At 45.3% G+C, this 21054-nt stretch overlaps 1 protein-coding gene across 1 annotated transcript; it reads right to left on the reverse strand.

Moving 5' to 3' along the window:
- Positions 1-3700: 3700 nt before the first annotated feature.
- LOC129704961 (vomeronasal type-1 receptor 51-like) lies at positions 3701-8123 on the reverse strand. The gene has a single exon (XM_055648368.1). It carries the CDS (start codon positions 7977-7979, stop codon positions 7008-7010), a length of 972 nt encoding a protein of 323 aa, XP_055504343.1. The 5' UTR covers positions 7980-8123; the 3' UTR covers positions 3701-7007.
- Positions 8124-21054: the final 12931 nt, after the last annotated feature.

A 21054-nucleotide genomic window follows, 5' to 3' on the forward strand; every position in this document is an offset into this window, starting at 1 on the left:
GTGGATACTATTGTGACCTTCAAGAGGGAATTGGATAAATATGCAGTGAAGGAAAATGTGGAAGGCCCACAATGTCTGTGCCGAACATGATGCTAAGACCAAGTTTTATCTGCCTGCACATAAACTTTATCCTTCCATTCCCTGCATATACATATGGGACGGCACGGTGGCACAGCAGTAGAGTTGCTGCCTTTCAGCACCAGAGACCCGGGTTCGATCCTGACTATGGGTGCGGTCTATACGGAATTTGTACGTTCTCCCCATGACCGCCCGGGTTTTCTCCGGGTGCTCCGTTTCCTCCCACACGCCAAATACGTACAGGTTTGTAGGTTAATTGGTTTGGTATAATTGCAAATTGGCCCTAGTGTGCAGGATAGCGTTAGTGTGTGGGGATCACTAGTCGGCACAGACTCGGTGGGCCGAAGGGCCTGTTTCCTTGCTGTTCCTCGAACCTAAATTAAACTAAACTAAAAGCTACAAAGCAATTTGAAACAGAGGGTGATGGTAACGGGCTGTGACTAGTGGTGTCCTGCAAAGATCGATGCTGGGACCCTTGCTGTTTGTAATGTAATGTACATGAATGTGTGGATGTGGGAGGCAAGATCAGCCAGTTTGCAGATGGCACAAAAATTGGTAGAGTTGTTGATAGTGTGGAAAGTAGTTTCAGACTGCAAAGAGATATCAGTGTGTTCGTGAAATTGGTTGAAAAATGGCAAATTGAGTTTAATTCAGTCAAAATATGGTGATGCATTTTGGGAGCACAAATGAGTCTAGAATATGTACCATGAATGGTAGGGTCATAAGTGTATTGAGGAACAGAGGGACTTTAGAATATAAGTTCATACATCTTTGAAGGCCGCATCACAAGTGGACAACATGGTCGGGAAGACTTATGGATTACTGATCTTCATCGGTAGGGCATTGATAACAGGGAGGATAGACTCCAATTTTATAAAACCTTGGATGTGGGGGAGGGGGGCATGGGGGGGGGGGGGCGGGGGGAGGGGGGTAGGGGAGGGGAGGAGGGGAGGGAGGGTAGGGGAGGGGGGGGGTGTGGGGGAGGGGGAACCTTCATAACTTTTGTACTATTTCACCAATCGGAACAAAACTTATTTGACTTGCAGCAGAGGAGAATGGTGAGTAAGGTGGAGAATAATGGTGAGTGAGGTGGCGATCATTTTGCGCAAATTTAATTACAACGCAGACAGGAAATGGTCAAGATGAGAGTTTTAGTAATATATAGATAGATCAGTTACAAGCAGATGAGATCGGTTCAACTTGACATCACGATCAGTGCAAATATTGTGAGCCAAAGGACCAATTTCTGTGTTTACTGTTCTATGTTCGAAATGGCTTGTTTCCGTTTACTATTTCAATAATGATATGATTTAATGTGTTTCAAAGACAGGTGTTCCCACAGTTTCATTAGCAGATTGGCCGCTACTCTTCACGTTGTATATTAATGATTTGGAGTTTGCGGATGATACAAAAATAGATGGAAGGGCAGGTAGTGTAGAGAAAGTAGTGACTCTGCATAAGGACTTGGACAGGTTGGGAGAGTGGGCAGGGAAGTGGCAGATGGAATATAGTGTAGCAATGAGTGGACTCATGCATTTTGGTAATAGAAACATAGAAATATAGAAACATAGAAATTAGGTGCAGTAGGCCATTCGGCCCTTCGAGCCTGCACCGCCATTCAATATGATCATGGCTGATCATCCAACTCAGTATCCCGTACCTGCCTTCTCTCCATACCCCCTGATCCCCTTAGCCACATGGGCCACATCTAACTCCCTCTTAAATATAGCCAATGAACTGGCCTCAACTACCCTCTGTGGCAGAGAGTTCCAGAGATTCACCACTCTCTGTGTGAAAAATGTTCTTCTCATCTCGGTTATAAAGGATTTCCCCCTTATCCTTAAGATGTGACTCCTTGTCCTGGACTTCCCCAACATCGGGAACAATCTTCCTCCATCTAGCCTGTCCAACCCCTTAAGAATTTTGTAAGTTTCTATAAGATCCCCTCTCAATCTCCTAAATTTTAGAGAGTATAAAGCAAGTCTATCCAGTCTTTCTTCATAAGACAGTCCTGACATCCCAGGAATCAGTCTGGTGAACCGTCTCTGCACTCCCTCTATGGCAAGAATGTCCTTCCTCAGATTTGGAGACCAAAACTGTACGCAATACTCCAGGTGTGGTCTCACCAAGACCCCGTACAACTGCAGTAGAACCTCCCTGCTCCTATACTCAAATCCTTTTGCAATGAAAGCTAACATACCATTCGCTTTCTTCACTGCCTGCTGCACCTGCATGCCTACTTTCAATGACTGGTGTACCATGACACCCAGGTCTCGCTGCATCTCCCCCTTTCCCAATCGGCCACCATTTAGATAATAGTCTGCTTTCCCGTTTTTGCCACCTAAATGGATAACCTCACATTTATCCACATTATACTGCATCTGCCAAACATTTGCCCACTCACCCAGCCTATCCAAGTCACCCTGCAGTCTCCTAGCATCCTCCTCACAGCTAACACTGCCCCCCAGCTTAGTGTCATCTGCAAACTTGGAGATATTGCCTTCAATTCCCTCATCCAGATCATTAATATATTTTGTAAATAGCTGGGGTCCCAGCACTGAGCCTTGCGGTACCCCACTAGCCACTGCCTGCCATTGTGAAAAGGACCCATTTACTCCTACTCTTTGCTTCCTGTTTGCCAGCCAGTTCTCTATCCACATCAATACTGAACCCCCAATGCCATGTGCTTTAGGAATAAAGGCGTAGACTATTTTATAAATGTGGTGAGAATCCAGAAATCTGAGGTGCAAAAGGACTTGGGAGTGCTGGTGCAGGAATCCCATAAAGTTAATCTACAAGTCGAATCGGTAGTAAAGAAAGCAAACTCAATGCTAGCATTTATTTCAAGAGGGCTTGTATACAAAAACAGGGATGTAATCTTGAGGCTCTTTAAGGTGCTGGTAAGGCCGCATTTGGAATATTGTGATTTTTCGGCACCGTATCTGAGGAAGGATGTGCTGGCTCTGGAGAGGGTTCAGAGGAGGTTTACACGAATGATCCCAGGAATTAGTAGGTTAATGGTTAACCTATGATGAGCGTTTTTCAGCACTGGGCCTGTACATGCTGGAGTTTAGAAGAATGAGGGGGGACCTCATTGAAACATACGGAATAGTGAAAGGTTTGGATAGAGTGGATATGGAGAGGATGTTTCCACTAGTGGGAGAGTCTGGGACAAGAGGTCAGCCTCAGAATTAAAGGATGTTCTTTTAGGAAGGAGATGGGGAGAAATTTCTTTAGTCAGAGGGTGGTGAATCTGTGGAATTATTTGCCACAGAAGGCTGTGGAGGCCAAGTCAGTTGATATTTAAGGCAGAGATAGATTCTTGATTAGTTCCTCTGACACCGAGGTTATGGGGAGAAAGCAGGAGAATGGGGTTAGGGGGGAGAGATAGATCAGCCATGATTGAATGGTGGAGTAGACTTGATGGGCCAAATGGCCTAATTCTATTCCTATTCCTTAAGACCTTATGATCAACTGAAAAAAATAATCATTTGACAAGAGGAATTTTGTATGTCAGTTTTAGTTTTCTCAGCCAAAGCTTTATATAATTGGTATTTTTAGATAACTCTTTTGACCAGATCTATATTTTCGTGTTAAATCATGAATATTTCATGAAATGTTAAGATACATTTTTATTGCCTTAAAAATGTGTAAAAGGTTTTCTGTTGCATTCATCTCATATCAACAATCGTTTTGTAATACCATTTGACAGAATTGAATATGTAAAAAACAGGTTCTGCACTGTAACAATATCACTGTAGTCGGCATAAAAAACCAACAACTGAGGATTTGATCCAATGGCTAATAAGGTTATTTTTACATGAATGAACGTGAATATAGTTTGACAGGTACAGTGAAGATTTGTCGGGTTTTACAGTACCTGTGTACATTTCAAACAAATCTCACCCTGTCAAAAAAACCAAGGTAAAGTAATTGTACAATGTAATTCTACAATATAATTTCTAAGTCTAAAGCATTAAAATCAGAGTGTTATGATGAAAAATTGTGCAAAATAAATATTTCCATTTAAAAGCTGACCGCAGTCCTTGTGCAATTATCTAATTCCAGTGCAAAAAAATAAACTGCTGGAAGAATTCAGCAAGTCAAGCAGCATGTGTGGAGGGAAATGGACAGAAGACTTTTTGAGTGGGATCCTCCTTCAGGCAGTTTGGAGAAGGTAATGGCCCGAAGTGTCATCTGTCCATTTCCCGCTACAGAAGCTGCCTGAAGGGCCTGTCCCACTTTCATGACCTAATTCACGACCTTTTTTACTCGTGGACATTTTTCATCAGGCTAGAAAAAACACCCCGACCTACTTGATGCCATGAGTACCTACGACAAGCATCACGGCCTGCTACGACCTACCTACGACCTCCTATGACTTCCTACGACCTCGTGACGACCATGCTGCGAGTATGAGTCAAGGGCAAACTCGGCAGAGGTCGTGAATAAGGTCGAGAAAGTGGGACAGGCCCTTGACCCGCTGAGTATACCCCCATCAGTATTTTTCTCCCTCAAAGTTTCCAGTCTCTGGTGTCTCTTATTTATAATCCCAGAGATCCTTACATAATTCCACAAAGACAATAGATCAATGAATTTTAAACTAATGTGCCTTATTAAGCATGAAATTAAGTCTCTAAAAATTGGATACATTTTAAACTAACGAGAAACTGTATCTTTCAGATGTAGCACAATTTTCAATGGTAGATCACCAACTACATTTCCATAATTTGGAGAATTATAACAGGAAAAAAAAACGGTATATCAGTACATGGACATCAACAGAGAAAAATAACAAAAAAGCAGCAAGTACATAATGGCTGTTTTATATACACGTAAGTAATGTCATAGAATCATACAGTACAGAAACGGGCCCTTCAGCCCAACCTGCCCATGCCGACCAAGATGCCCCCATCTACACTGGTCCCACCTGCTTGCATTTGGCCCATATCCCTCTAAACCTTTCCTCTCCATATACCTGTCAAATATCTTATAAATGTTGTCTCCTCTGGCAGCTCGTTCCATATACCCATCACCCTCTGTGGGAAAAGGTTGCCCCTCAGGTTCTTATTAAATCTTTCACTCTCACCTCAAACCTATGATCTCTGGTTCTTGATTCCCCTACTCTGGGTAAAAGACTGTGCATTTACCCAATCTATTCCCCTCATTATCTTATACACCTTAAAAAGACCACCCCTCAGCCTCCTGTGCTCCAAGGAATAAAGTATAGCCTGCCTAGCCTCTCCCTATAGCTCAGGCCCGCAAATCCTGGCAACAGCCTTGTAAATGTCATGCTAACTTTTTTTTTAAATGAACAATAAGAAGGCAGTGAATTCAACAGTAATTGGAAAAGAAGGAGCAATGGGGTGTCTCAGAGTTATTAAACAAGCACGGTCACTCTTAAATAATCACAACTATTGAAAATTAAATGATAAAACAAAGGCAACCCGTAATTTAAACAATAATATTCCTGGCCTGGGCTCCTTAACAATTCAATCCCTGAACTACTTATTGGTCACGGAAGGCTTATATTGTGCCACCAGATGGGTGTGTGGGTGTGTGCATGCATGTAGATGGGGGCTGATGGAGGAGAATGTCGAGGGGGTCTCACGCATAACCAGAATTTCCGATTTACAAAGCATAATTCTATCAGGCTCCCACTTCAGTCTTCTAGCCTTTGAGTCTGGTTGGAAAACATGAACTGCAAAATCAGGTTATTGTGTAAATGTTATCCTCGATGAATGGTTCAGAATCAATCTGGTGTACCTTCGCTGCAGTCCATCTATTACAAATATATCTTTCATAGCTCGGTACCATCTTTTGCAGTAACATAAAATTGACAGTTTAACAATTACCATAACCCAATAAAATATATTTTAATTAATTCATCGGGTCTTTTTCAGAAAGTAGTGTTAATGGTATACCATAAGGGTGACAACGTTTCCAGGCACGAAAGCTAGGAATGAAGTAAGTAGTAAGGTAAGCAGTGACAGACTTCAGGAGGATGTCAAATGGGCATTCACATGGTGGATGAAACTTAATATGATACATTTTCATGAGAATAATGAGGTGAGCAATCTGAGCATTTTAAAGGGATTCAGCAACAGAGATGATATCTACAATGTTGCTAAAGGTGACCGAACAGATTGAGAAGTTTATGTTAAAAATAAATGAAATCTTGGCTTTATTAACAAAAGTATTGAGAATATAAACAATAAAAGTAATGCAGAATCTTTACAAACTTCTGTTGAGCCTCAGCTGAGTACTGGATTGGATCAGGTTTAACCCAGCCTGCACCTTGTGTTCACCTTCTGCATGATTTCATAAGTTTATGTGATAGGAGCAGAATTAGGCCATTCGGCCCATCAAGCCTACACCACCATTCTGATCAATCATGGCTGATCTATCTTTCCCTCTCAAGCCCATTCTCCTGCCTTCTCCCCATAACCACTGACAACCTTACTAATCAAGAATCTATCTATCTCTGCCATAAAAAATATCTATTGACTTGGCCTCCACTGCCTTCTGTGACAATTAATTCCATAGACTCACCACCCAGGTGTGGTGACCAGGGAGTTCCCAAAGTCCAGGAGGCCTCAGTACCCTGGTTGCATGAGCACTGGCCAGGCCTCCAGTGGCTCAGACTGAGTTCCTACCTACAAACCATCCTGATGGCCTTCTGCTCCTGATGGGATTAATGGGGTAAATACACCAACCCACATAACCCAATGCACACCTTCTGTTCTGTATCAATCTGTCCTAATGTTATTCTACCTTTCTACTGTGAAATTACAAATGACCATTTCTATTAGTCTATTAGTGATTCAATGCCGGTGATATATTGATATCCATGCTTATCCAGTCAGATGGTGTTAACATTCTATTGCCTCGTTATTTTGCTATTTTATTTTAAACGCCAAAACAGTATACTATATTTCCACATCTTGAAACTGCGTGGTCTTCCTCTGTTTCAAGAGTTTGCAGACAGGGTTGAACACATCTTTAACGTTCCTGTGGCCAAAAACCAGGACGTATGAGCTGGCGGAGTAGTAGAGAGAGGAGAGGAAACTGGAAGTGTATTTTAGTGTCTGGTTCCGATCTTGTCCGGGCGCTATTTTCGCGATCAACATAATCCAGACGATATCGTTGGAGATCCAGCAAGCCACGTAGATGCAGAGCAAGGAGACGAGGATGCGGGTGGCCTGGAATGGGGTCTTGTTGGCGGAATTTGATCCCTGGCCCGCTGCCGCCACTCGCCGTTGGTGTTTGCACAGAAGCTGGATGATCAGCCCGTTCAGAACCACCACCCAGAGGATGGCGATGATATCCAGGCTGACCGAGATGTAGGTGACTATATCAGAAGCGGAGCTGGTGGACAGGCCATTGCAACTGGAGCTGGGCATGTACTTCACCGGGTTGGACTCGTTCTCCTGCGACATGTGGATGATCTTGTCAAGGGTGTAGGGGACGTAGAAGATGAAGCTGGTGAGCCACAGGGCGCTGATGGTCACGTTGACATAGCTGCTCTGGTGGCTGCTGATGTAACTGGCCAGGGCGCAGCGCGGCCGGTTGATCTTGATCAAGTGGAGGAAACTGAGGTTGGAGACCGTCCAGATGCTGATGGACCTGAGCGAGGAGCTGAGGTAGACCAGGATAATGCAGCACGTCTCCTCGAAAAGTTCCACCCCGTAGAACATCAGCACTCGCGGGATGCCCTGGTAGAAGCAGAGCAACAGGTTGACGAAGGTCTGGTTGACGATCACCCTGTCGAGCGGCGGGAAACGCCGGTGTTTCACCGCGTTGCTGATGAAGGCGAAAAGCACGATGACATTCCCCGTCGTGCCCAGTAAAATCGTCGCCACAAACACCACCATGAAAGGGATCTGTTCCCCTTCTAACATCGTTGGCTTTCCTCCTTCGGAGACACAAACAAAACCTTCCTCTTTTTTTTGTTCCAGTCCGTGTTTCCAGGTTACTTTATATCCCGTGGCTAAATGACGGAGGAACACTCTCTTCGCCGCATTGCCATAGAAACAGTCAACCTGTGTGTGTGTGTGTGTGTGTGTGTGTGTCGAGGGTGGGGGGGGTCGAGGCTTCCGTGTGATTTTAATGGAACGAGAACCAGCAAAGGTTGAGTGGATGGCAGGAGGTCAGAAGTTCACGCCAAACTAACAACCCTTGCAACACCCATACCGGCTGAGGAAGAATGATTCCTTTGCTGGATCTGGATTTCACTGCAACAGGTGCCACACGCCACACCCGGCTCCAGCAGCCTTTAACGCTTCCAATCCAGCATCCGCAGTATATTTACTTTTGACCCAATGAAGTTGGCGGTTGCTCGAGACTTTGCGAACGAACGAAAGTCTCTTCAGACGCTTGAGATGTTAAGAAGTGGTGTCTCCAATATATATATCGCCTCTCTCAGCTCCAGGTCGGTCCCGCCAGCTTCCGCAGTTTATCCTCGGGTGGGTGGGGATTCGAGGAAATGTATCAACCCCTCGTGTGCAGCTAGATTCCTGGAACAGCGGTGAGATTATCTCCGGATGATGCCACAGAGGTCGCGAAGAAATGATTGATCCATTGATCACCGGTAAAATAAATAGGTTGAGAAATGTGAAATGAAGGTCAATGATAACAAATGCTGCAAACTAAGGCGTGGGGCATGAAATGAGCCTCGTGTTTCAGCATGAATAGTCAGTTCAGATCTATTCAGTGATGCTTGCATTTACCCAGGGCTGCCAACATTGGGTGAGAGTTGAGAGTGAGTTTTTTGCGAGGGAGAGTAGCGACCGAGGGGGGAGGAGAAGGGGGGGGGGGGGGGGGTGGTGTTCCCCCTCCCATTGTAGGCTCCGGAGGCGGCACCAACGCCCCCACTCACCCGGTCCGCTCCTGACTCTGGGCCGGGGTTAAAACTCCATGGGGTGTGGCCAGAGCGGTCGACGGACATAGAGCTGCCGGAGGTGAGGGTGGGAGGTGCGTGCCTCAGGGAAGAAGGGGGAGGGGGGGTTGGTGCTGGTAGTTTGACAGCCCTGCTTTAAACCAATTCCTAGTGCTTGAATCACATATCCTGGGAAAAGAGACTATGCATTCACCTGATAGTCCCCTCATGGTTTTTACTCACCTCTAAAATAATTTTTGCTTTATTTTGAACTTTCAGCACCCGCAGATATTTGAGCGTGAGAAATGTTGTGATCAGCGTGAGAGTTGAGAATTTTGTGAAATGCGTGAGTCTCACGCTCAATGCGTGGGAGTTGGCAGTCCTGCTAAAAATGCAAACATTTTATGCAAGTTCCAATTGTTTGGACAAAAATCACTTATTACTACTTGATAACAGTTAAGTTACTTTAAGACCATTTCAGAAATGATGGCACTCAACTAACAATCAACTAACAAATTAAAGCAAACTAAAAATAAATAACATGTTCCCTTTCCTGACTCGACCTCATAAGTACTTTAACGCTGTTAACAGAGCAAAGGGATATTAATCTCAAGAATCAAAATGGGGAAAGTGGGGGCAATTTTGCTTAAATGGTCATTCTAAGCCCATTCAGATCTTCATAGAGTCAGAGATACAACATGTACGTGGCTGGCCCAATTTGTCCATAATGATCAAGTTAGCATTCTGCGTGCCCAGGGACTGGCTGCCGTTCCCAGATCAGCTCGCGTCCCAGGGACTGGCTGCAGTTCTCAGGTCGGCTCGCCTGCCCCGACCCTGCAAAAACAAATTGGAAAAAAACGTGGTTTTTCGGGTTACGGGCCGGATTCAGCCCGTGTGCCGTAGGTTGCCGAACCCTGTCCTTGATGTTTGGCCTCATTGTGGTCCTCCCCATGTTTTACAACCTATTCACCTGGTTGGTTTTATCTCCGGCTGCTTCATGTTGTCAGCGGCTGCACATCCAACCAAGAAAGAAGAGAAGAGAAGAGATGCAACATCACTCACAGCCGCCAACTGACGCGCTTCCCCAGACCGCACAGATCATTGTGATATGGCGCAAAATGACAAACTGTGCAGGGACTGAAGACAGCGTGAGAATTCTGTCATCAGCGTGAGAATTGGCTGCAATGCGTGACTCTCACACTCAAAGCGTGAGAGTTGGCAGCCCTGTCTACGCCCAGGGTGTGACAACAGGCGCACAGGGAGACACATACACAAAGGAAACACACACACACACAGGGAGACAGACACACACACACAAACAGGGAGACAGACACACACACACACGCACACACACACACACAGGGAGACACACACACACACACACACACAGGGAGACAGACACACACACACACACAGAGGGAGACAGACACACACACAGGGAGACAGACACACACACACACACACACACGGAGACAGACAGAGACAGAAACCACACAGGGAGACAGACACACACACACACACACAGGGAGACAGACAGCAGGGAGGCACACACACATGCGTGACTCTCACGCTCAAAGCGTGAGAGTTGGCAGCCCTGTCTAAGGCCAGGATGTGACAACAGATGCACAGGGAGACACATACACAAAGGAAGACACACACACACACACAGGGAGACAGACACACACACACACACACACACGGAGACAGACAGACACACACACATGGAGACAGACACACACACACACACACACACAGGGAGACAGACACACACACACGGGGGGGACACACACACACCACACACACACACACACACAAGGAGACACACACAGGGAAACAGACACACACACACCTTTCCTTTCCCCCCTCCATCCTCCCCCTCCCTCCCTCTTTCCTCCCTCCTCCCTCTTTCCAACCCCTCATCCCTCCCTTTCCTCCCCCCATCCCTCCCTCTTTCCTCCCAACCATCCCTCCCTCTTTCCTCCCCCCCATCCCTCCCTCCCTCTTTCCTCCTCCCCAACCCTCCCTCTTTCCTCCCTCAACCCTCCCCTCCCTTTCCTCCCCTTCCTCCCTCCCTCCCTCTTTCCTCCCCCCCAACCCTCCCTCTTTCCTCCCCTTCCTCCCTCCTCCCTCTTTCCTCCCCCCATCCCTCCCTCTCTCCTCCCCCTCCCCTCTTTCCTCCCCCTCCCTCTCTTTCCTCTCCCCTCTTTCCTCACCCTCCCTCTTTTTCCTCACGCTTCCTCTTTCTCCCCTTTCTCCTTCCCTTCCTTCAATCCCTTACTACATTCCATCCCCCTGTCTCTCTTTGCCCCCATCCCTCCCTTTTTTTCTTTCCCTCTCTTTCTTTCCCGGGCCGCCCAATGGGGAGTCTGGCGGGCACGGTGTAGCGTGGATTGGCGGCATTGGCGCTGCCGTGTGAGTTGAAGGGCAGGAGGGAGGGAGGGAGGGAGCGAGGTTGCCGCGGCAGCCGGAAGCGCAGCGCTCGCAGACGGCGCACAAAAGCGCTGACACCCGCTGCCCGGGACCGACGCGCTTCCCCAATCCGTGCAGATCGCTGTCATGCGGCGCAAAGAGACAAACTGTGCAGCAAAGACCCTATGGCTCCGCACACATAATAGGATCTTTGCTGTGCAGGGACTGAAGTCAGCGTGAGAATTCTGTCTTCAGCGTGAGGGCGTGAGAATTGGCTGAAATGCGTGAGTGTCACGCTCAAAGCGTGAGAGTTGGCAGCCCTGATTTACTAACCATACATTATTCTCATATTGATTTACCACTTCGAAGGAGAGCAGTCGGCACAGCAAGCATTCCAATCAGACCGGCTCTCCACTTATGCCCGTAATTTATTCTCTCTTTCACAGGAAACATGCCTTTCGGCGCAACTTGTTCTGGCCGACCAAGACGCCCCATCTAAATTAGTCTCAATTGTCTGTTCCTGGCCCACATCCCTCTAGTCTCTTTTAAATGTTATTGTACCTGCCTCAACTACCCCCTCTGGCAAGTTAGTTCCATATACCCACATCCTGTGTGAAAAAGCATTGGGAGTATTGTGTTCATAAAAACATAGAAAATAGGTGCGGGAGTCGGCCATTCGGCCATTCGAGCCAGCACCGCTGGCTTTTCAGTTTGAAAAAGTTGCCCTTCGGGTTCTTATTAAAAATGTCACCTCTCACTTTAAATCTATGTCCTCTCATTTTGATTCCCTGACCCTGGGTAAGACTCCCAGCATTCACTCTACCAATTCTCCTCATAATATTATATACCTCTATAAGATCACTCCTCAGCCTCTTGTGCTCCAAGGAATAAAGTCCTAACCAACCCTACAGTTTACGCTCTTGAGTTCTGGCAACATTCCCATAAATCTTCTCTGCACTCTTTAAAGATTAATGGCATCTTTGCCAGAGCAGGGTAAGCAAAACTGAACACATGACTAAAGAAATTCCTCCTCAATTCTGTGCCAAATAGCAAGGCATTATTCTGAAACTAAGCCACTCCGTTCTGGACAGCCCCATTAGAGGAAGCATTCTCACAGCACCCACCGTTAGTCAGAGGGTGGTAAATCTGTGGAATTCTTTGCAACAGAAGGATGTGGAGGCCAAGTCAGTGGATATTTTTAAGGCAGAGGTTGATAGATTCTTGATTAGTAGATTCTGGGGAGAAGGCAGGAGAATGGGGTTGGGAGGGGGAGATAGATCAACCATGATTGAATGGCAGTGCAGACACGATGGGCTAAATGGCCTAATTCTACTCCTATTCCTACTGTCCTTATGATGCTGTTGGCCCCTCTACTGTGTGTTTCATTCAGGTCACCTCTCGTTCGTCTAAATTTCAATGGGCATAGCCCCCAACTTCTCAACCTTTTCTTAAACAGCAATTCTATTCATCTCAGAAATAATTGAAAACATCTGCACATGGTGTATCATCGGTCAACATGCCTTGGATGTGCTCATATTAAAGGCAATTTGACAGCCATTTTACATCTGTCAATTTTTATTTCTGTTGACATTTAAGTGTTTTTCATGTTAGTTGAAACAAGGGTACTAAAACCCAATGCCTTCTGGTCTATCCTCAAGGGGCCAGGATGAAGATGAGAGTTTAACTATTTAGTCTTTTCTTCTTAGTTTGAGGAAGGATCCTGAGCAGAAATACCGCCTATCCATTCCCACCACAGCTGCTGCCTGACCCACTAAGTTACTCCAGTACTTTGTTTTCTGCTCAAAATTACAGCAGTTGCAATTCCTTGTCTTTTCTTTCATTACTCTTCCTCCAATGGTTATTACATTGAAAGCTGCACAAATTTCATCAAATTTTAATACGATCAACTGATCTGGGGTCAGTGTAGGAATGTGAAGCTGAAGTAAACTATCCTATCGAATGAAAAAAACAGTAAGGAGGGGTCAAATGGCTGACCTGCTATTTTCCCACGCCTTATGTCCTCAATTTTTGGACACTCAAACTATTAATAAATCAACATTCTAATTTGGTAATTTACCTTCCACTTCCATGTCGCTGGAGTCTACATTTTTTTTTTAAGTTTTGGCATAACATTCCTTTGTGCATACCTACAATCCACTTCAGAATAAATTGAAATGCAATAGTTTAGTTTAGTTTAGAGATACAGTGTAGAAATAGGTTTTCTGGCCCACCAAATCCACGCCGACCAGCAATCCCGTACACCAGCACTATCCTACACTATCCTAAACCTGTACGTATTCAGAATGTGGGAGGAAACCGGAGCACTCGGAGAAAACCTCATGGGGATGATGTACAAAATCCGTACAGACAGCACCCATAGTCGGGATCGAACCCTGATCTCTGGCACTGTAAGGCAGCAACTCTACCGCTGCACAATCATGCCACCCAATAAGTTCATAAGTTCATGTTCATGCGTTGTAGGAGCTGACTTAGGCCATTTGGCCCATCCAGTCTACTCGGCCATTCATCTTTTCCTCTCAACAGCATTCCCATCCCTTCTCCCCATAACCCTTGACATTCTTCCTAATCCAGAACCTATCAATCTCCACCTTAAAAATATCCATTGACTTGGTGTGCACAGCCTTCAGTGGCAATGTATTCCATAGGTTCACCATGGTCTGATTAAAGAAATTCATCATCTCATTTCTAAAGGCACTTCCTTTTATTCTGAGGCTTTGGTCTCTGGTCCCAGACTCTCCCATTAATGGAAATATCCTCTCCACATCCACTCTATCCAGGCCCTTCACTATTCGGTAAGCTTCAATAACCCCTGGACCCTCTCCAATGCCACTACATCCTTCCTCAGATATGGAGCCCAAAACTGCTCACAATACTCCAAATGCGGTCTTACCAGTGCCTTGGACACGGAAATGCAGAGACTGGTGTATACCAAAGATGGACACAATGTGCTGGAGTAACTCAGCGGGTCAGGCAGCATCCTTGGAGAACATAGATAGGCAATGTTTCAGGTCAGACCCCTTCTGCCCTGTCCTTCTGCTCTCCCAGTTTTCTTTACCGCCTCCCCTATAATCTGTCCGAAGAAAGGTTCCGACCCAAAATGGCGCCCATCCATGTTCTACAGAGATGCTGTCTAATCCACTGAGTAACTTCAGCATCTTCAAAATAAATTGATATGCAAACACTATTTCAACAAAAACCTCCGGCTGCAAAAACAGTTGTCCCAGCAAGTGGTGCTTTAATTAGAATTAATATCGAACGTCACGTTAAAGCAATAGCTGATACGCTATGCAGCCAAAGATAACTGTAAAAATAACTGAGTTTGCACACGTAGGCTCTGCCTATAGGTTTATTATTAAGCAGCCTTTTTTTCTTAAGAACCATAAAATAGCAAGATTCAAAGAAACACTACATTTATATGTGTAGAACAGACTCAAAATGCTGGAGTAACTCAGCAGGTCAGGCAGCCTCTCTGGAGAAAAGGAATAGGTGATGTTTCAGGTCGAGACCCTTCTTCAGACAGAGTCAGGGGAAAGGGGGCGAGAGATATAGATGGTACTTAGGAGAACTGAATGGAAGATATGCAAAAAGCAATGACAATCAAGCAACTGCAGATGCTGGTTCATACCGAAGATAGACATAAAGTGATGGAGTATCTCAGTGGGTCATCAGGCAGCATCTCGGGGAAAAAGAATGTGCGACCTTTCAGGTCGGAACCCTTCTTCCTACCCAAAATGTCACCCATCCTTTTTTTCCAGAGATGCTGCTTGACCCGCTGAGTTACTCCAGTACTTTGTGTCTATCTTCAACACCAAATTTATATTGTGTAGGAAGAAACTGCAGATGCTGGTTTACACCGAAGATGGACACAGAATGCTGGTGTAACTCAGCGGGGCAGGCAGCATCTTTTGCAGGTTATGTCACTGCAATATATTCATTGGGAATTCATCCGTATTAGTACGATGTTTACTTTTTCCACATTAGCCCATCAATATTGTACCTTGCTCCACACCAGAGAGACAATAAAAAATAATTTAACGTTCTGGTGAGAAATACCCAGCTGCTGGCGATTACTAATATTTTCTCCATTTCACAATGTTTAATGTTATAGTTAGTTTTTCCTTTTATGGTTATTAATGTAATTTTTTGTATTAATTGTTTTGCCTTCACATCTGACATACTACATACATCTTTACTTTCAAATGCCAAGGGTCTTTACCTCATGCTTTTTTCTGTAACCTTTCTGTACTAGAATAATTCAAAAACTCTTCATTCCTCCTGTCCACCAGCATAGCCCCATTTTCAAAGCAAGTTTTCAGTTGCCTAGATCTTAAGTTGTGGAGGTAGACACAAACTGCTGGGAGTAACTCAGTGGGACAGGCAGCATCTCTGGAGTGAAGGAAGGGGTGACGTTTCGGGTCGAGACCCTTCTTCAGACTGAAGTTGTGGAATTCGCTGTCGAAACTTATCATTGTTTGGTGAACATCGAAACCAAAACAAATGCAGCTGATACAGAAGAAATCCCTGATTTCCTTTCTGGTTTAATGGGCTCACACATCAATTTAGCAAACTCCAGGTACATTTTGACTTTGTGTCAAAGTGAAAATGGGTGGTGGTAAATCAAAAGCCGAGTTATAGACCAGCAATTTGTTATCGCCCAGTTTGCAGACATTATTGTAATGCAAGTGGATAAAATGTTTTGTGTTGCATTTGTGCTTTTAGACACATATAGCCCACAGAAAACAGTGGTGTGGAAAGAGGGGCTTTGGCCTAGCAAGTCCATGCTGATCATCAGCTGCCTATTTATGTAATCCTATATTTATTCTCCCCACATTGTCATAATCTGCCCAAAATATTCCATAACCCACCTTACATACTGGGGACAATTTATAGTGGGATAATTAACCTACCAACTCATACATTTTTATGAATGAGTAGAAACTGGAAATAAGAGAGGAAGAGGGGGTTGCATTTCTGATTAGGGAGAACATCATGACAATATATATGGAGAGAATATTCACAGGATCTCATTCAGTGAGGCCAAATGGGTGGAACCCACTGACTGGTTAGCACGCAACAAAAGCTTTTCATTGTACCTCGGTACATGCGACAATAAATGAAACTAAACTAAAGGTAGACTCAAAAAGCTGGAGTAACTCAGCAGGAAAGGCAGCATCTGAAGAAGGGTCAACCCAAAACGTCACCCATTCCTTCTCTTCAGAGATGCTGCCCGTACCGCTGAGTTACTCCAGCTTTTTGCGTCTTATCTCCAGCATCTGCAGTTCCTTCCTAAGCTAAATTAAACTTTGAAGTAGATGATCATTTTGAGAGTTGTATTATAGGCCCCCACAAGAGTCAGTGGGAATTGAAGAAACAGATGTGGAGATTACAGATAGCTGTAAGAATAATAGTGTTGTAATAGTGAGTAATTTCAACATTCCTCATATTGACTGGGACTGCCTTGGGAGTTTTTCCTCAAACAATATGTGGATATCCCTACTAGTCAAGTCAAGTTTATTTGTCACATACACATACGAGATGTGCAGTGAAATGAAAGTGGCAATGCTCGCGGACTTTTGTGCAAAAGACAAACAACAAAACAACCAAACAAATTATAAACACAATCATAACACACATATTCTTTTACATAATAAATAATGGAAGGAAAAACGTTCAGTAAAGTTAGTCCCTGGTGAGATAGGCATTTACAGCCCGAATTGCCTCTGGGTTGAAACTCCTTCTCAACCTCTCCGTTCTCACAGCATGGCAACTGAGGCGTTTGCCTGACCGTAGCAGCTGGAACAGTCCGTTGCAGGGGTGGAAGGGGTCTCCCATGATTTTATTTGCTCTGGAGTTGCACCACCTGTTGTATAGTTCCTGCAGGGGGGCGAGTGAAGTTCCCATAGTGTGTTCGGCCGAACGCACTACTCTCTGCAGAGCCTTCTTGTCCTTGGCAGAGCAATTCCCAAACCAGATGGCAATGTTCCCGGACAAGATGCTTTCCACCGCCGCTGCGTAGAAGCACTGTAGGATCCTCGGAGACACTCTGAATTTCCTCAATTGCCTGAGGTGTTAAAGGCGCTGCCTTGCCTTACTCACGAGTGCTGAGGCGTGTGATGCCCATGTCATATCCTCGGAGATGTGGACTCCCAGATATTTAAAACAGTTCACCCTATCCACAGGATCCCCATTTATCCTCAATGGAGTGTACGTCCTCGGATGATGTGCCCTCCTAAAGTCCATGATCAGCTCCTTCGTTTTTTTGATGTTCAAGAGGAGGCTGTTATCCTGGCACCAGAGTGCTAGATCAGCCACCTCCTCCCGGTAGGCCTTCTCGTCATTGTCTGAGATCAGGCCCACCACCACAGTGTCATCAGCAAACTTAATTATTGAGTTGGAGCTGAACCTAGCCACACAGTCATGTGTGTACAGGGAGTACAATAGGGGGCTGAGGACGCAACCCTGGGGCGATCCTGTGCTCAGGGTGAGATCTCCTCTTGGGAAAGTGGCTGAAGTGTCAGTGTGGGAGCAGTTTGGGACCATGGACCATAATTCTATTATATAGGAGAGGTCCATAAATTAAGATCTTAATTGCCACAAGGCAAATTTTCAAGGTATTGCACAGGAACTGGCAAAAGTTGATTGGGAGAGACTGTTTTCGACTTCCTGAACAACAGACCACAATTAGTGAGGATAGGTGATAAATCTACGATAATCTTCAACACTGGTGCCCAGCATGGATGCATTCACAGCCCCCTACTATACGTATACACTCATGAGTATGCAGCCAAATACCAATACAACTCAATTTACAAGTTTGAAGGCGACAAACTAAAGGGACGTCAGGTACGTGAGAGGCTATTCAATGAATAATTGGGAGAGTTCAAGGTCAGCGTGCTCCTGTTAAAGAGTGAAAGGGAGAGCTGGTAGAATTAGGGAACCCTGGTTGACGAAGCACATTGAGCTCCAATCAAGCAGTATAAGAGATGTAGGGAGTAAACTTAAAAAAGGGAAGGACGGTATAATAATAATAATAATAATAATAATAATAATAATAAATCCTTTATTTCGAACAGAATAAAAAATTAAAAAGCAAGTATGAAACAACATACAAAAAACAAAAAAAAACAAGAATATTTATAAGTGAAATCGTATGTGTCCGAAAAGGAGCAGGAAGAAGCCAAAGCTTATTAATTCCCACCCTTTATTCAACTGCTTATAATTATCTTATACAAATTTAGCAGCTATAAACACCTATTTCCATATGTACACCAAATTATTTACATTTATACACTAATCATATATTTGCAAAGCCGTCAAAGAGAGAAAAAAAAGGGAAAAAAAGGTAAAAAGAGGATATGGGAAAGCTTTGGCAGATAAGGTAAAGGGAAATCCTAAGAGATCCTACAAATATAGAACACAAGAGCAAAAGGGTAACAAGGGAGTGACCATGTGTGAAGGGTCAACGTGGTCATCCATGTGAGGAGTCACAGGGGATGGTCGAAAAATTAAATGAATATTTCTCATCTGCATTTACCAAGGAAAAGGTCGAGGAGGATAAGAAATTAAGGCAAATTAATACGGATGTATTGGAAAATATCAACATTAGAAAAGAGGTCCAGACAGTCTTAATGCATATTAAGGTGGATAAATCCCCAGGGCTTTAATAAGTTTCCAAGGATGTTGCGGGAAGCTAGTGAATTAATTGAAGGGGCCTGGTAGAGATATTTGCTTCATTCTTCAACATTGAGTGAAGTTCCAATAGACCGGACAGTGGCTAATGCTGTTATTTAAGAAGGGCTGCAAACCAGGGAACTACTGGCTGGTGAACCTGACGTCAGTGGTGGAAAAGCTACTGGAATAGATTCTGGGAGGATCTAACTGCATTCAGACAGGATCTAACTGCATTTGGAAGACAAGGACTGCTCAGATATAGCCAACATGGCTTTATGCGTGGGAAATAATATCCCACAAATTTGTTTGATGAGGCGACAAAGAGGATTGACGAGGGCAGGGAAGTGGATGTTGTCCATATGGATATTAGCCCCTGCATTGTAGGCTAGTCTGATCAATCAGGTTATTTGGGATCCAGGGCGAACTAGCCAATTTTGTATAAAATTGGTTTGGGGAAAGGAGTCAATGATTCAATGATACTTTATTATCATGTTGCTGGGTACAGCTAAATCCTGGTAAAATCATACAGCCTACTTAACCGAGGCAGTACACAAAGATACACCATGTTTACGGTGCTGACAAAGTTTCAAAAGTGCTGAGTACAGTCTTATCTTCTCACAGTGGCGAACCAGTCCTGCCATTGCACGTGGCCGCATGCAGCCCACCGGGTCCCTCCTATATCTCGATGGGCCCCCGTTATGTCCCTCGTTGCTCTCGGTGGTGCACTGGAGGTCCCTCCTTGCTCTCGGCAGCACCCCGCCAGGTCCCTCTTTGCTATCAGCGTCACCACGCCGGTTCCCTCTTTGTTCATGGTGGCCCGTCCGCCGGGTACCTCTTTGTTCTTGGCAGCCTGTCCACCAGGTTGCTCTCTGCGGCCCGCTAGTCGTTCAGCTCCGAGGCACATCAGAGGGTGGTTGTGGAGGGCTGTTATTCAGGTTGGAGACCTGTGACCAGTGGTGTGCCCGACAGATTGCCTGTCATCTACATTAAAAATCTGGATGACAATATTGTGAACACGGTTGGTAAATTTCCGGATTATGGCAATATCGGTGATGTAGTGGGCAGTAAAGAGGGTTACCTAAGATTAGAATAAGATATTTAATAATCAGAGAAATGGGCTAAGACAAAGAATGGCAGATGGGATTTAACTCTGACAAGTGCAAGTCGCATTTTGGAAAATTAAACCAGTCCAGGATTACATAATAAATAGTAGAGCCCTGCATAGTATTGTATAAAAGAGAGACTTTGGGCAACAAGAACATAGTAATGCAGGTAGACAGGATGTAGACACGTGCCTTCATCTGTCATGATACTAAGTATACGAGTTGGGATATAATATTGCAACTGTACAAGTCGTTGGTGAGAACACACCTGGAGTATTGTGCATAGTTCTTGGTGCCCAGTCATAGGAAGGATGTAACTAAGCTGGAAAAGGTGTTGAAATGATTCACAAACATGTTATCTGGACTGAAGCTGTCTCTTCATCTTTTTATTTTTTATTTTAGTTAGTTAAGTGTTTTGTTTGGAGGTCTAGACCTTTTTATGGGGGGGGTGGGGGGAAACTACCTTTCAGGTCCCTACCTGGTCGGAGAGGCAGCTTTTCTCCGGGCTGCAGCTTCGACCCGTCCTCGTGGCCTACCAGCGGGTCTGGAGCGGCGTTTCCTGTCGGGGACTGCCCAGAACCTTGGCTTCGGCGGCGGCACAGCGCTGGAGCGCTATCGCGGAGCGGGCGATGCCTTGCCCGGGTCGCCGCGCTGGAACTCCGGTGAGCTGAAGATCGCTGGGGAAAACATCGCGGAGCTGCGGTACTGTGGAGCGACCAGCTGCGGGCGGCGGTGCTGACTTTACACCGGGAGCCTGGGATCTCTAGATGAGATCGCCAGTTGTGGAGCTCCAACCGGCGCGGCCTTGTTGGCTTTGGAAGCCGCGGCCTCCAGTACGGAAGCGGCCGTTCCAGGGTTCCCAAGCCGCTGAGAGGACCCTCCCGACGCCGGAGC

The sequence above is a fragment of the Leucoraja erinacea genome, chromosome 1, assembly GCF_028641065.1.
Source record: "Leucoraja erinacea ecotype New England chromosome 1, Leri_hhj_1, whole genome shotgun sequence".
NCBI lineage: Eukaryota > Metazoa > Chordata > Chondrichthyes > Rajiformes > Rajidae > Leucoraja > Leucoraja erinaceus.